The sequence below is a fragment of the Natator depressus genome, chromosome 1 (assembly GCF_965152275.1).
Source record: "Natator depressus isolate rNatDep1 chromosome 1, rNatDep2.hap1, whole genome shotgun sequence".
NCBI lineage: Eukaryota > Metazoa > Chordata > Testudines > Cheloniidae > Natator > Natator depressus.
Window position 1 is genome coordinate 255,652,230 of NC_134234.1, and position 16,735 is coordinate 255,668,964.

General features: G+C 46.5%; 1 protein-coding gene across 2 annotated transcripts; it reads right to left on the reverse strand.

The window, feature by feature from the left end:
* Nucleotides 1–445: 445 nt before the first annotated feature.
* Nucleotides 446–14,493, reverse strand: CBX6 (chromobox 6). 2 transcript variants are annotated; one of them, XM_074941587.1, is made up of 5 exons: nucleotides 14,361–14,493; nucleotides 14,168–14,211; nucleotides 13,886–13,951; nucleotides 13,694–13,760; nucleotides 446–2,641 (listed from the first exon to the last, which is right to left on the reverse strand). In XM_074941587.1, the coding sequence occupies exons 1-5, from the start codon at nucleotides 14,427–14,429 to the stop codon at nucleotides 1,730–1,732; spliced, it is 1,158 nt and encodes a 385-aa protein (XP_074797688.1). In that variant the 5' UTR covers nucleotides 14,430–14,493; the 3' UTR covers nucleotides 446–1,729. The 2 variants fall into 2 exon arrangements, with proteins under 2 accessions (XP_074797688.1, XP_074797687.1); XM_074941586.1 differs by having other exon boundaries at nucleotides 446–2,695.
* Between the last annotated feature and the right edge of the window lie 2,242 nt (nucleotides 14,494–16,735).

Here is a 16,735-nt window from a genome sequence, read left to right on the forward strand (position 1 = left end):
TGAGTTCCTTTCTCCTTCCCCCAGTACGCGCACCCCTGTAGGCATATAAAGAATTATGGATCCCACAACAGGCGACCCCTCCCACCCCCTTTTTCCCCGTGGTCAGGGAATCAAGGCAGACACTTACTGCAACACTAATTTAGATGGACTTTATCAGCCCCTCTTCCCCACACCCGAGTGTTTCACAGATTCGGCAACAGAGGAGAGGGGAAGTGAGGGAGGGGTATCTAGCCACAAAGCTCAGCACTGACACAGAGTCAAACAAGCCACGAATGGCAAAGAAGAGCGCTTTTGCACACTTGGACATTAAGAGTATGTCTCAGGGAACTGGAGGAAGCCACATCATCGCCTGCTTCCAATTACAGAGGGTGGGGGCGATTCCAGATCCAATTTCACACTGAACATGTAAAAACAAGGAGTTGGGGAGTGGGGGGCGGGGGGGGGGGGCAGATGAAGGAGAGGCAGGCAGGCAGGCAGGCACGTACACACACACACACACACACAAACAAAATGCAAGACACGGTAATTCTTACAACAGGTTCTTAGCACCTTTGGTTGACAATTGTAGAGGCAATTTCAGATCCTGGAAATGGTTGCAGTGAACCCTCTCCAACGCACCCACCACAAACAGATGAAACCAAGCAGGAAGAGTAGCAGATCTTCCTTCACACCCACAAGGCTTGTGAAGTGATTCAGTAGACCCAAGGAGGCTTATATTTTTCCTGGGAGGTAAGACCTGTTGACCTCATCCTGCTGGGGTAATGTCATGCCAAGCCATTGCTCCTCCTGAATTGATGGACGGATGTGTGGCTTTCCCACTTCCACTAGGAAAAGGCTTAGGAAGGGTACGGCATGCCTCAGACCCGAGCAAGTGCAAGTGATGAACACAAGGAGGAAGATCCAGGCTGGAAGTGACAGGCCCAACAAAGCTCAGACGACTGGAAGATCTGGAAGGGAAGGAGCAGAAGGGAGGAGGAAGGGCCCAGGCGGTCTCAAAGTGCCCATACAACTGCCAAGTTAGCACCAATAGTAAAAGCAAGAAGGAAGTGAGCCTGGGGCATGTGTTGTAGGGGTGCAACCCCCCACTTGAGCTCTGTTGCAATTTCGTTCTAACCCTGATGCTTTACCTTCTGATCTCCTTCCCTCCTCTTCCTCCCCCTCCCCCCGATAGTATCCCTCTCCCAGAGATACAGCCAGAACTACTGAAGCTGGATCATAAGAGACAGCTAACCCATGCCACAGAGAAGGGAGAGGGTCAGAGCTGCCCTGGGAGAAGGCAGGGTGAAGAACTGGAGAAGTGGAGGAGTGTGTGTACAGTGCATGGCAGAGGGAGAAGGTGGAGGGGAGCACAGCCCCTTTCAAATGCCTTATCCATCTCTCCAGTAGTAGGAGTTCCCCCAGACCTTCAGAAAAGATGGGGGGGGGATCCTTACCCACCCAGCCCCAACACACACACACACACCCCCGTTGTCACCCAGGCTCCACACCAGTTTGACAACATGTTCTTTGAAGACAAATGATCATTCCCCAGCCCAACCCCTCGCAGCTGTGACATCTGGGAACTTCAGACACCTCTGCCCTCCAACTCCCACCCCAGTCTCCAAGCAGAAAGAAAAAGAACCGGGGAAGGGGATGGGGGGAGAGCAGGAGAAAACTAACAACAGCCATTCACACCATGACTTCTTCCAGCAGAGCCTCCCCTACCCCCCCGAAGCTGGAAGCCAACTTCTCACTTGCTGCCTCCTCCACCCGCTGCCACCTTCTCGAAATCCTCTGCGTTGCAGAACTCCTTGATGGTGACGGTCAGGAGATTGCTGGTGACATCTGTGACCACCACGTTGGAGCAGGGGGACATCTCAGGGCGCCAGTCGCCAGCCTCCTGCTCCGGGTCAGAAGAAGAGAGGGATGATGAGGGCGTCTGGCCCCCAGCACATCCCCCGGGGGGAGAGCGCTTGCTGGTGGCTGCTGATTCTGGTGGGATCGACAGGTCCAGGACCTCCGACTCGCGCCAGTCAGGAATGGCAGGGCTCAGGGTTTCGGGAAGCAGCTTTGGGGGAGAATCGTCTGGGTCGGAGGAGGAGTGAGGGGTAGGAGAGGGGCAGCCTGAGGAGCTGGAGCTGTGGGCATCGTAAGGGGTGGAGCCCATGACAAGCCCGCAGGAGGCACCTTGTGAGCCTCCTGCCTCCATCTTGCCCTCCAGAGATGTGGCTGGTGCAGCGGACGGCTTGTTGTACAGCGAGAAGGTGCCGAACTTCATGTGGCGGATCTGGGTGCGGAGGATGCTCTCGCTGAACTTCTTACTCTTGCCAATGACGCGGTTTCGTGAGGGGATCTTTGGACGGGCCAGGCCCCCTCCCCCACTCGCGGCCTTCCCGCCCTTGTCAATAACCTTGAGGTTGAGGATGATGCGGTTGCGTTTGGGCTCACGAGGCTTCACCTTGCGGTTGATGATGCGGACGGTCTCGGAGAAGGGCGAGACTGGCGGACGTATGCCAGCCCCTCCTCCCACTCCCCCGCCGTTCTGGGGGTCTGGGCGGGGCAGGGGGCGCCGGGACATGCGATGACATCGCCGGATGTCTTTCTTGAGCCGGTGCACTGCAGCGCTGGAGTGCAGCTTGGGTGACGAGGTGCTAGAGCCAGGCTTGACAGAGAAGTGTACATCCCCAATGTGAAGGGCCTCCGCCTGGGCCCGAGCCTGCGGTGGTGGGGGAGAGAGCAGAATGGAGTCAGAGACGACCTGAGATTTGCCAGGCCTTGAATCGGGGGCACCTCAGCTTGTGGTGACAAGACCACATGAGAGGCACCCTGTCAAGAGCCAGAGGGCTACACCTTGTTTGTATACAAATTACACATTTAAATGAAGAACTAAATGCACAGGACCCTAGTACTAAGGTAACCCAGTGGTGAATGGCTGCCAGAAGTCCCCCTCAGTGCCTGTCACAGCCCCTAGCTATGGAGCTTTGGTTCTTTAGTTCAAGCTGTAGCAGCTCCTGCTTTAGCTCCGGAAGTCCCCTGTTCAATCCCCAATGCATCAGCCAGGACGGCAGCTGTGACACTTGCACCATCTTTGACAGATGAGAGAAACGACCTGCCGGTGTGTGTTCAGCAGCAATGAAAACAACCAACCAAGGAACTCAGAGCCATGGGAAAGGAACAGCAGACTTCATCTGCAGACTGTTACTATCAATCACCATGAACGGCTCCCTCCACAAACAAGGGAAGTTAGTGCAGGGCAGCCGGTCAGGTTCTAGGACTTACCAAGGACTGCACTCGGAGGAAGTCTGAGACTAGGTCTACACTACAGACTTATGTCGGCAGAACTACGTCGCTCAGGGGTGTGGAATATCCTCACCCCAAGCGACACAGTTATACAGCTCTTACCCCCTGTGTAGACAGCGCTATGTCTATGGGAGGGCTTCTCCTGTAGACAAAGCCACCATCTCTCGAGGAGGTGAAGTACCTACGCTGACAGGAGAAGCGCTCCTGTCATCATAAGTACCATCCTCACGAAGCATGCAGTGCTGCTTTAGTGCATTTCCTTGACCTCCCCCTTCTTACATGCTCCCCTGAAAGAGGAGCACAAAGGAAAGTGCCCAGGGAGCCTGGTGCCAGAGATTCTAAAGCTACACTCAATTGTTACTATACTCTGTCACCAGGAGAAGGGGCCAATCATCCTCATAAGCATCTGGTGGTTGTTGGTGGGGTTCAACACCAAGAAGTTTATTTGTGGTGAGTAAGCACCCCAATGCGCGCTAGGCACTGTCTGAATGTAGGGAGCAGGGACTGCGTCCATAAGCTCACAATCTAGAAGACAAACAAGACAAAGGATAGGAGAGAGGAATAAAGCAAGCAAAGTCCCATCCAGACTATTAGTTGGTTAATTTCTTGTAGGTGTCATGGGAGAAATGGATCTTTAGGAAGGGTTGATGGAGAAGGTAGTGGTCTGATGGATACTGTGAGAGGAAAGTCTCAGATTCAAGGTTCAAAAAGATACTGGACATAGAATCATAGGAGTGGAAGGGACCTTGAGAGGTCTTGTAGTCCATTCCCCAGTACTCAAGGCAGGACTAAGTATAGACCATCTCTGACAGTTGTTTGTCTAACCTGCTCTGTCACTGGAGATTTTTAAGAGATTTCACAACCTCCCTAGGCAATTTACTCCAGTGCTTAACCGCCCTGACAGTCTGGAAGTTTTTCCTAATGTCCAACCTAAACCACTTTTGCTGCAATTTAAGCTCATTGCTTCTTGTCCTATCCTTAGAGGTTAATGAGAACAATTTACTTTCCTTCTCCTTGTAACAACCTTTTATGTACTTGAAAACTAATGTCCCCCCTCAGTCTTTTCTTCTCCAAACTAAACAAACCCATTTTTTTTTTTTCAATCTTCCCTCACAGGTCATGCTTTCTAGACCTTTAATCATTTTTGTTGCTCTTCTCTGGACCTTCTCCAATTTGTCCACATCTCTCCTGAAATGTGGCCCCCAGAACTGGACATAGTACTCCACTTGAGGCCTATTCACAGCACAGCAGAGCGGAAGAATTACTTCTTGTGTCTTGCTTACAACACTCCTGCTAATACAACCCAGAATGTTTTTTTCTTTTTTTGAAACATCGTTACACTGTTGACTCATATTTAGCTTGTGATCCACTATGACCCCCAGATCCTTTTCCGCAGTACTCCTTCCTAGGTAGTCATTTCCCATTTTGTATGTGTGCAACTGATTGTTCCTTCCTAAGTGGAGTACTTTGCATTTGTCCTGATTGAATTTCATCCTATTTACTTCAGACCATTTCTCCCGTTTGTCCAGATCATTTTGAATTTTAATCCTATTCTCCAAAGCACTTACAACCCCTCCCAGCTTGGTATCGTCTGCAAACTTTATAAGTGTACTCTCTATGCCATTATCTAAATCATTGATGGAGATATGGAACAGAACCAGACCCAGGACCGATCCTTGCGGGACCCCACTTGATATGCTCTCCCAGCTTGACTATGAACCACCGATAACTAACTACTCTCTGGGAACGGTTATCCAATCAGTTATGCACCCACCTTACAGCAGCTTCATCCAGGTTGTTTTTCCCGCTTTTGTGTATGAGAAGGTCACGTGAGACAGTACTGAAAGCCTTATTAAATCATATAGATATGATATACCACTTCCTCCCTATCCACAAGGCTCATTACCCTATCAAAGAAAGCTATTAGGTTTGTTCTTGATAAATCCATGCTGACTGTTACTTATCACCATATTATCTTCTAGGTATCCGCAAACTGATTGCTTAATTATCTTTCCAGGTACTGAAGTTAAGATGACTGGTCTGTAATCCCCTGGGTTGTCTGCATGGAGATCAAGAATATGTGGAGTTATCATAATTAATGAAAATGCAAATTTTGGAAGGGATGTTAAACCTCACGTTTTAGGATTTTAGCGTAGCGTGTGTGTCAGGGTGTGGGAGGAGGGGGAGAAAGAGCAGATTATCTCACACATGCCTGCTGCGGGGTCCCTACACCTTCCTCTGAAACATCTGGTGCTGGCCACCGTCATAGACACGATATTGGGCTAAATGGAACTAGGGCAGGTGTAGTCAATACGCGGACTGCAGGCCAAATCCAGACCATGAGATGCTTTTGAACAGACTGCAAAATCTTTTTATTTACTTATTATTACTGTGGTGTGAAAAATGTTTCTCTGGAATCTGGACCTTGACCAAGAAATTTGGACCTTGACAAAAAAAATAATTAACTAACCCTAACCTAGGGTCTATCGTGGTTTCCGATGCAATTCTTATATTCCTATTCCACCCCTAGGTTCCTATGCAATTCCTTTGTTCTTATTCTCCCCCTAAAAACCAGACTTGTCCTGCCCCTTCAGATGAGATATTCGTTTAACATGACAGATTAAGTAGTGAAAGGCACCTGCTTTTCTCAGAGAAAAGAGAGCTGCTCTTCCCCCTCCTCCCCAATAAATGTATCAGGAGTCATATCTGCTAACATTTGGGACAAAAGTTTTTAGTTCTTCTTAGTCCTGTAGAGCCATGACAGCTCTGGCAGAGTGAGCTGGAATTTACTCTGGCTCATGCATCAGCAACAGGATTGTCTGCAAGCAGCTAACTACATTTTCATTTGTAAATTGAGATAGTCTGATTTGGAGACAACAAACACGGAACCCTACAGCGTAATTTTACACTCGCTTTTCAGAGCAGAGCCACACTTTAAATGGCGCCCTGCAAGGATAAGATGCCCCATCCCCTTTGAAACAGACTCTCCCTCATCCCAAACAGTCACTCTATAATTCCCTTCCCCCCAAAACCCAGTCCCGGACAGAAGTAACCAGACCTTTTGGCCCCACACCCATCATTGCCTTGCCAACTTAGAATCAAATGATTCTTGTACCATCTAGTGACCACAGTGAGAACTGCAGTCCCCAGGATACAACATCCACTTTCTCACTTCGTCCTCCTGACACTGACACTGACACTCACACGCACACAGCTCAGGACAGGCTCTGGGGAGCTAAGGTTTTAAGCTGCACTATTATCTCCCCTGCCTATCTCCCCAACTCCTTATATCTGATCCCAAAAGATTCCACTCCTGCTGATTGCCCCTACCCTGCCCACTCCAATCCCAAGTTATGACAACAGCACAGGCTGCAGGAAGCCCCAAACCTCTCAAACAGCCCTGCCACACAATGGGAGAAGTTTGGCATGGAGACTTGAAGGCATGTAGCTCATCTCTGGCTAATACAGGGCTGTTCCCTACAGTAAGCTCTCCAGTGCTTTGTCTAGTCTAGCTGTAAGTGGCTCCAGTGATGGATGGGGGCTTCTACTGCTTCGTCTGGAAACAATTCCACAGTCTAAAGGCTCATGTACACTAGGCGTTTTATACCTGGAATTAAACGATTGTCAAATAACTCAAGGTGGTTAATGTATTTGTAAGGACAGTGTTTGCCACTCCCCAAATGCTTACTACAGGCCACAAACATGTGTTTATCCTCAGCAAAGCTAAAAATCTCTAGCACACACAAATCCTCACAGATTTCACTGTCAGGCATGACGTCCTAATGTGCATCCAGAGTTTCTTTGGCTCAGACTCATCCATTATTCCATGGCCTATGTGCCTTACAGCACAGATATTCAATTCCTAACCCAAAGAGCCTACAGTCTAGTATGTTTCAATAGCTCTTTGAAGCCAAATAATTCCTCACTCTTTTCATCACCATTTAAATACATACAGATGGTAGTGGTTCATAGAATCTCAGGGTTGGAAGGGACCTCAGGAGGTCATCTAGTACAACCCCCTGCTCAAAGCAGGACCAATCCCCAATTTTCGCCCCAGATCCCTAAATGGCCCCCTCAAGGATTGAACTCACAACCCTGGGTTTAGCAGGCCAATGCTCAAACCACTGAGCTATCCCTCCCCCACTGGTTCTCTTCAGACATCTTTTAACCAAGCTATTCTGGTCCATATTTTACTTTGAATCGGTGTCTTCTCTCAAACATCATTATCACAGCTCCTCAAGCATTTTTACTGCTCTTCTCTGAACTCCCTCCAGTTTGGGATTATCTAGCGGTGTGGTGAGGTGCAGGGACTGACATCTCTTATTCCAAGCGAACTGAAGCCATATAATGAGGGATTATTAACTCCCTGATAGCTGGCATGGCTCCCCCTGTACAACAAACCCATAAATCCCCTTGTCTTTTTTGCCACTATATCACACTAATCTGATGTCTAATTTGCTTTTCTCTATCACACCATGGTGTGTGTCACTCTCTCTCTCTTTTAGAAGTATTTCTGCTCTCAAAGTTTCTTATGCTCATTGAATACTTGTGTCCCAGATTACTTTACATCCCAGAAGCACTTGTCTGCATTTTTCCTGGTTGAATCCATTTCTTATTTCCTGCCCATATTTTATTTCCCTACCCTCATGAAACCTTGTATTTTACTATCCTATGAATGGAATTAACATGCTGGTTTTCTCCTCTGACAGATTTACAACAAATAGGCTAAAATGGAACCTAACACTCCCTCCAACTCAATATACTGCTGTTACTCATTGCTTAGTTTACATTCTTTGCGACGCTTAGCAATTCATGTTAGAGTACACATACCCAAGTCAGCTTGAATTCATTTCTCAAGTAAAGTTTCAAGAAACAATATCAAACGCTTTAGTGAAAATCCAGATGTCCCAACTACCGTGTTCCTTCCAGACACTAGTCCAGTAATTCTACCAAATATGTGATCAAGTTTGTCAGATATCATTTACAAACGCTCCTCTCTTCCCCGGAAGTTGATAGTTTTACTGACCCATTCATTTTCTCCTACTCCTGGTTATGTGCCTGCTTCCCTCTATACCTGGAGCTACCTCCCAATCCCAGTTTACAAAGTCTTCTTCTCACTCAAATCTCTGCAAGAAACACACTTCTCCCTGCTGAAGGCTCAGTTCTTCTATGGTGCTCATAAATTGTAAGGGTTCATAGTTTAAGAAAAAAAAGTTGATCCTTTCTCTGAACTTCACAAGTGCATCTTAAATGCCTCCTTCAGATGGTAAATTCCTTGGAGTGGGAACGGTCTTTACCTTGGTGACTTAAGAGTGGAAGATGTGTTCAGTGCTGTACATAGAATACCCTGTTGGTGAAAACTGAACCGGGATCAATCAAGATAAAAGTCTGCAAACGTCTAGAGATTTTGTTCTCATTTAACAGAGAACAAAGGTTGATTTACAGCATAGTAATTGCTAGGATCACTTTTTTCCCTTCTTTTGGAAATCTGGATCACATTTGCTCCGCCCCCTAATGAATTCTCATCAGCTAATAGCTCCCTACTTCTGTTCTTTTTTAAATAATTATTGCTAGTGATCCAACAAATAATTTAATCAGTTCATTCCCTTCACACTCTAGGATACACATACTGAAGACAGGGTGAGAAGTACATATTCAAGTTCCCCACAAATCTTACTTTACCTAATTTATGTCAATAACTCTACAAATAGGAAGTAATAAAGGATGCAACTCTTTTTTGTTTTGATTCAAAAGAAAACACTTTAGTAGCTCTGCCGTATTTACACGAGTCCCCCCTTATTTATTAGTGCATCTGCTTTGTCTTGTACTCCCCCCTCAAATAATATATTTATAAGAGCCCTTATTTCCCCTTTCACCTCTTTGACTAGCATTCTGCAACCTTTAGCTGACAGAGCAACAGAAAGCTGTGGCTCCTAAGCAACCCTACCATAAACTGTGTTTCCCCACTGGAGGGAAAATGAATGCTATGAGGGAACAGATTTCAATTTCAATCCGCTGAGGGGTAATTTATGAACAGGGAGATCAAAAGCGGAGTTTGAGGGAGGAAGTTGCTTAACACCATGTTGCGCCTCCCTCCACTTCAGTTTACAGACTAAAGTAGGTCTTGCAAGCAGCAAGAGGGAAATCCCCTATCGTCTATTACCGCACGCTCTCAGTACTACTACTTCCTCCATTAACACCCTCCAATCTTTACCTTATTATTTAGAGTGACTGAGAATAGAGATCTCTGCAAGCTGAGCAGGAGGGTCAGGGACATGTCCTCCGATAGCACATGCATGACTTTATGGAGTTGCATGTGACCCTTGCATTTCCCAAGCCAACAAAGCTGTGAGGAAAGAAGTATGTCAGGGAGGTGAGAAAGGAAGACAAAAGTTGCATGCAAAGTATATGTGTGGGACAGTTAATGTGTCTCTATTACTCTGCATGAGCTTCCATTTTTCCCCAGACTGAATCTTATTGATATTTCTAAACCCTCAAGTAACCTCCTACAGACAAGATCTATCAGGGATGTCAGATTAATAAAGGTTGGAAAGGACTGCCCCACATCAGCCACTCCAAATTCCCCTCCCAAAGCAACAACTTACGTTTTCCATAAATTAGTGTCACCTTACAGGCTATTGCATGCCATGATCCCCCCTACAAGTAAACTTGTCCTCTGGGCTTCAGCTCTTCATCCATGGGAAAGTTTGACTAATATCCAGGGAATACAGCCAAACCTTCTACCCAAAATACTGTAGCTGAAGCCCACACTTTCAGTCCTGCCATCCATGATGCAAGAGCGTGTCAGTGATATCACAAACACTGGTGTGATATCCCTTAGCGATCCGATAGAAAAGTCAAGCATTCGAAGCCTGACTTAAGGCACCAATGGCCAGATTTATAAAACAATCAGGTGCCCTAAAATGCAGATAGGCACCTAGTGGGATTTTAAGAAGTGCCCAAGCAGATTAGGCACATAACTCAATTCAAAGAGTAATTCCTTTGTAAATCTGGCTCCAAATCAGTATTAAGATAACTAAATAAATAAGCAAACGGAATTTCAAATCAGGCCAGTTATTTAGATGCTGTAATATGGATTTAGAAGCCTAACTTTAAACACCACATTTGAAAATCTTGGTCAGAAACATTATATATGAAACCATTCATTACAAGTGCATGCTAGCCTTTTACAACCAGTCGTGGTTTGGTTCTGTATTTAATCTCCATGCCTTCCAGTTCTAATCGGTTGAGTTTGCCAGTCAAAAAGAATATTGTTCTAACTGCCAGCTCTGCAAACTCCCCCGGGGACCCAAGAGTCAAGTTTCTCCCCCGTGCTTCAGAAGTCCTCATCGGCAAGAGATTCTGCAGTCAAAAGAACTGACAACATGTTTAATGTGCAAGACAGAACAGAACCCTCCTTCTCCTCCTGTAGTGGCATCAGTCCTGCAGCATTTACAGGAGTCAAAACCTTGGCTTTGGCGGACAGAAAGATAGGACTTCAGTACAAAGGACTGAAGGGCTCTTTTAGCTGATTTTCTAACTAAAATCACATTGCAAAATTTCCTCAAAAAAAGTTTGGACAAGTTCAGATGGTACTAAACCAAAAGAGAGTTATTTCTTGCTGTCTAGTCTGACTTCTGATCCAGCCCTAAAAATAACACCCCAAAGAAACCAGCAACTAAGGGAAGTCCCCAACACAACCTCATCTCACCAGACCTCCTCCCCAGAGGAGACACCAGCAGCTCCTGCCCTACTCAGTGCTCCCCACAGTGAGGCATCAACCTAGCAGTGGTGATTTTTTGTTCCACGCTTCACTCTCCTCTCCAGCGTGACAAGCTAACTATAAGCACAAGTCAGAGGATTACAGTAACAGTCAAGTAGATTTCAAGAGTTGGGGAGGGAAAAGAATTAACGCAAGTCAAGACGCCAGTGAAGGAATATTGTTTGTTGTGGTAGTGTTTAAGAAATTATAGGAATGCTTATTTCTTGAAGTGTCAGTGATTTGTGTCCCCCAACCCCAATATCTTTTTAAAATAGAAAACCATTAACTAGAAATCTAATCAATTTAGACAGTAAGTCAGAAGTAAGGTGGATTCAGAATCTGCACCTGTTTCTGAGATGCCCTGCCAGCTCTTTGCAACTATACAATCACATGTTGCTATATATAGTATTACACATTTAAATTTTTTAACTAAATGTTTCCTTTCCATGTTGCTCCGTCCCACACACATAGAAGAGGAAACCCACTGACTATTCAGGGAAACTGATTAGAGCTGTCAAATACTCAATGTAAATAAAGAAGCAAAAATTAGAATGTTTCTTTTCAGATTTCAAGTGTTACAAGTAATAGTAGGTTAAAAAAAATCAAACAGAAATGTTATTTTTAAGTCAATGGTGTCGCCTTAAGCTTTCCTCTGCATTATTAGACTCCCAAACACAAGAAGATCTAAAGCATAAGTGTCAGAGATAAAAACTGACTATAGAATGAAACTGACTAGCTCCATTTCAGGGAGTGAAGTGTAAAAAGAAACACACTCATTAGTGGGGAAAGCAAACAGATTTTTATCGTTTTCAGTTTTTAATTAAGGAAAGAGTAACAATGTAGACAAGGTGGTGGTGGTGGCGGCGGCGGAGGGGGAGGGGGGAGAATGTTCCAATCACAAGCAGTGCTTCCTAAAAATTTTCAGAGAGCTCCCCAATTTTTACCAGAGCATCCAGAAAACCCCAGGAAGATTCTCCCCACAATGTTTAAACTATGTCTGCGGTCCTCCCATATGCTCTATCCTTCCAAAGCAGATAACAGGGGGCATCCTATTGCAATGGTTCTCAACTTTCCAGAATATTGTACACCTTGTAGGAGTCTGATTTGTCTTGCGTACCCCCAAGTTTCACCTCACTTAAAAACTACTTGCTTACAAAATCAGACATAAAAATACAAGAATGTCACAGCCACTATTACTGAAAAATTGCTTACATTCTCATTTTTACCATATAATTATAAAATAAATCAACTGGAATATAAATATTGTACTTACATTTCAGTGTACAGTAGATAGACAATGAGTTGTTTATTCTGCTCTGTGCGAAATTTTAGTTTGTACCGACTTCGCTAGTGCTTTTTATGTAGCCTGTTGTAAAACTAGACAAATATCTAGAGGAGTTGATGTACCCCCTGGAAGACCTCCGAGTACCCCCAGGGATACGCATACCCCTTGTTGAGAACCACTGTCCTATTGCACAGAACTTTGAGTGCTGCCACTTAGCGCTTCTCTTATGTTTCAACAGAGCTTTGAAGATGTGAAGCCTCTCAACACCCGTGAGGCAGGAAAGCAAAGTATTAACCCCATTTTACAGATAGGGAAAGCAGACACAAAAATGTAACTTCACTTGCCCAAAGGCACAGAATGAGTCAATGCCTGAGATAGGAGGATTAGATGCACTGCTACAGCACCCATCTCCATAGCATCTGGGTATCAGATTAGACCAGAATTGAGAAATTCTGGACTCCCCATGCAAATTTGTCTTAAATACACTGGATGATATTCTGGCACCTCCATTCATTTATGATCCAGGATTGGGATTTGTAGGGGAGCAATAATGCAACAAATTTGTCTGCAGGGTGTCAGTCAGAGAGCAGAATATGGCAGATACCAACTCTTACAGGAAAAATCTGTTAACTTCCGCTACAAAGGTCACCACCACCACATTTTAAAAAGAGGAAACTGGGGACTCCACCTTTTTTTTTTTTTTAAAGTCTTCCTTCTGAGACAAAACACGACTATGCATGAAGAAACAAATATCATGAAAATGACACTGTCAATGGGGACGAAGTGGAGTCTTTATGCCATGAAGAGGTATAGTTATTCCATGAATTCCAGAACAAGCAGCGAGCCCCAAAGGGCCGCCAATATAGCACCGGTGGGCATCTAGCATACTGACATGTGAAGAGGAGGGGCAGCAGCAGGACCCTTGTCATATCTTAAAAAAACAACTACAAACCCTTTTCATAGCCACCAAGTATGCCACTATATTATCACATACAGATCAAAGGTGGGGAGGGAGGAATGAAATACCACTGTGGTGTGGAGAGAGAGCAGATAGGTGCATACACCACAGGGACAAACATCTGGGGGTGGACGGAGGAGAAGGAGAGGAGGAGATTGACAAGAAGAGAACATCCCCACAAACACATGTTCACACACCCTAGCTTTTACTATCTCATTGGTGATAATCCCTCACTACCCCAAGCAGCATCTCATGCACTTACTTCTATTCCCCCCTTTTATTTAGTTGCACCAGACACGCAGACTAAGGGAGGCCCAAGTCATTTGAGAGTTAAGTACCTCCAAAAGTGGACAGGCAGAGGGATTTTGGATACATCTAACTGGGCCTAAGTTATTTAAATAAAAGTTACCTTCAGGAGGAAAGTTTTAGGCTTGGGTCCTCTCTTCTTGGGCCCATACAGCTCACGCTCTCGTTCCCTTTAGGGAGTCAAATTTTAGAAAGTTAAACTTTTTCTTAAGAAAAAACACACACATACACATTTTTTTTGCAGGGGTAGCTCAGATGTCAAATAAACAAACGTGGTTTCCCCTGTTAAACTCACTTCTGCTCAAAGGCTGCAATAAGTCGGGAGTCCAGGATGTTCTCTTCAGGTTCCCAAGTGCTGTACCTGCCAAGGCACAAAAAAATAAACAAAACACGAGCACCCGCATAAAAAAGGAGAATGTGGGCGGGGGGAGCAACCCCAGAGTACAGTTTGCGCGCACGGAAAAGGGATGCATAATATTATCTCAGCGCGGACTTGGGGAAAAACCCTTCAGACACACACATACACACACGCGCGCGCACACACACACACACACGGAGAAATACTCAAACAACTCACTTGATGGCCCAGCCTTTCCATTTCACCAGGTACTCGATGCGCCCCTGCAAAACACAGATGAGGAGGGGAACGGAGGAGGGGGGAGAAGAGAGAGAGGGAGGGCGGATTAGCGAAATGGCCATTGCAACAAACCCACAGCCGCGGGGGGCCGGGGCCGGGGCCGGGGCCGGGCTCGGGCTGGGCGGCTGCTCACCTTTCGGATCCGCCGCTTGATGATGGATTCGGCCGCGAACACTCGCTCCCCCACTGCAGACAGCTCCATCTTGCTCAGCAGCAGCACCCACAGCCCATAATAATCCCGCCCGCTTCTTTCTCCCTCCCTCCTTCCTTCCCTCCCCCCAGCTCAGGCTGCCGCCGCCGCCGCCGCTACTAGAGCTGCACCGGCTCGCGCACGCTCACGCTCGCTCTGCGGCCGCGCGGCCGCACGTGACCCTCCCTCCTCTCTTTCTCCCCCTCCCCCGTGCACCGTTACCAGGGTCTCCCCGGCGGCGGTTGCTAGGGGAAAAGGAGGAGGGCGCAGGCGCGCGCGCGCGGGCTGCAGGGAGCGGGGCGCGAGCTGGGTCGCTGCTCGGGCGGCAAAGCGCGGGGTCGGGGAAGGGGGCTGGGGGTACAAAGAACGGGGGGGGTTGGGGTGTAAACGCGCTGGGAGGCGGGGGGCAGTTTTAGAGATACAGCCCCCGTCCCTCGGTTCCTGTGAACCGGTTGCTAGTGAAGCTGCCTTCCCCCCAAGAGATCCCGGATCCCAGGGTCAAGGGGGCAGATGTGTAGGCAGCCCGTCTATCCCATCAGTGCAGTTAGAGGGACCTGCCCGTAGCACGTTGGTCAGGAAAAGTCTGGACACAGATCAAGATAACAAGGCTAGCGCAATTTATAAGTAAGGCATCAAAGGGGAAGAAATGGAAACCCTCATGCTTCAGGACATAAACTGCCCGCAGAAGAATGGGGGTTAGGAAGAAAATTTCCCTGAGATCGGGTTGTCCTATAACTCCCACTGCAGGGTTTCTTGCCCTTTCTCCTGAAGCAGCAGCTAGCGGGTCAGAATGCTGCACTACATGGACCATGGGTCTGACCCACCCTGGCACTCCCTTTCCCATTGTTCTTTTCTCATGGTTAAAGCCCATTTTCCTATGACACAGCAGGTAATACCTAACCATGTTCCCTTGAACTACCCAAGGTCCTAGTTTGATTCTTGAAGCACAATTAGATTCCATTTGCTCTGTTACACTCACTATTCTGTTTGAAATCAATAGAGTGCTCAAAATTAGGGCTTATCTACACCCAGTTGTTCTGCTGTAACTATACCAGTACTGGTAAAGCAGTAACAGCCACTAATGTGGACGTAGTTATATCTACTTGAGGGTGCTTATGCTCCTATAGCTTATTCCCATCTTGGAAGGGGAATAAGCTTTGCCATATATGTATCTTTATGCCAGTATAATTGCATTCATGGTACCAAATATCCAAGAGTTGTACCAAATAACACAAATTCACACGCTTAACTTAAATAATTATATTGGTACAAAAACTGTAGACCAGGACAGCGTGTAGATGTGTTTCACCTCAATGTACAAAGAAGCAGGGATAGTCCTAGGCACAAACAATGCAAATGTCCTCTTGAGGTCCTGCATTTTTGGAGGGTCTTTGCCCCCCAGCAGCTTCCACTGATTAAGGAATTTTAAGGTCACTTTAGCTGTTTCTGGAGAAAAGCCTGGCGAAGGGGAAGAAAAAAAAATCAGTCTCCCTCTCTATTCCAGCAATTTGGAATCCAGTCAATCTTAAAGCAGTGTGTGCACAGAACATTTGGCAGCAAAGACCATGGATTTACTTTTGGGTGCCCTACAGGTGCATTCCATGCACTTCTCTCCTTGGTGAGAGACCCCCAGACACTTCAGGCAAGAGGCATGGGGATCTCCTGTTGGCATGGGCTTAGAGCAGAAACTGCAGGGCTTGAATCCCAGAGCTTTGGGCATGAGCCCAAGAGAAGAATCTGGGAGGAGGGGAAAGGCCCAGCAACCCCACTAACACTAAGTAAACCACCTATAACTAACAAACATACATAACTATAAACTATCCACTATTAAGTATACGCTAGGGAGAGTGGAGAGCAAGTGAAGCGGGACTCCACACTTCCAATGACCATCACGGACGGTAAGAAGGAACTGAGGAGGCGCTGGGTCGGCTGGGGTATATATCGAATGCCATGAAGGCGTCACTCCAGGGAGCTCCACAGCCAACCCACTGGGTGTTGCTAGGGTAAAAATTCTCCAACGGCCGTGCACGCAGCGCACGCACACCTAATTGGAATTGATATGAGCAAGCGCTCTAAGAAGAACAGCAATATAGGACTGAAAGGGATCTTGAGAGGTCAGCTAAAACTCACTTTCCACATTTAAAAATTAATTAAAAAAACCTAACCTGCTTGAGATGATCCAATAAGGGAGGTATTGTCAGAAAATGCCCTTACTGCCCTCACTAAACATGGTTCCCTGTACATCATACACATATGATTTCCATCTCTCCTAAGCCAGTAGCACTACTGCACATTCATTCCATAGGCCAAGAGGTCAG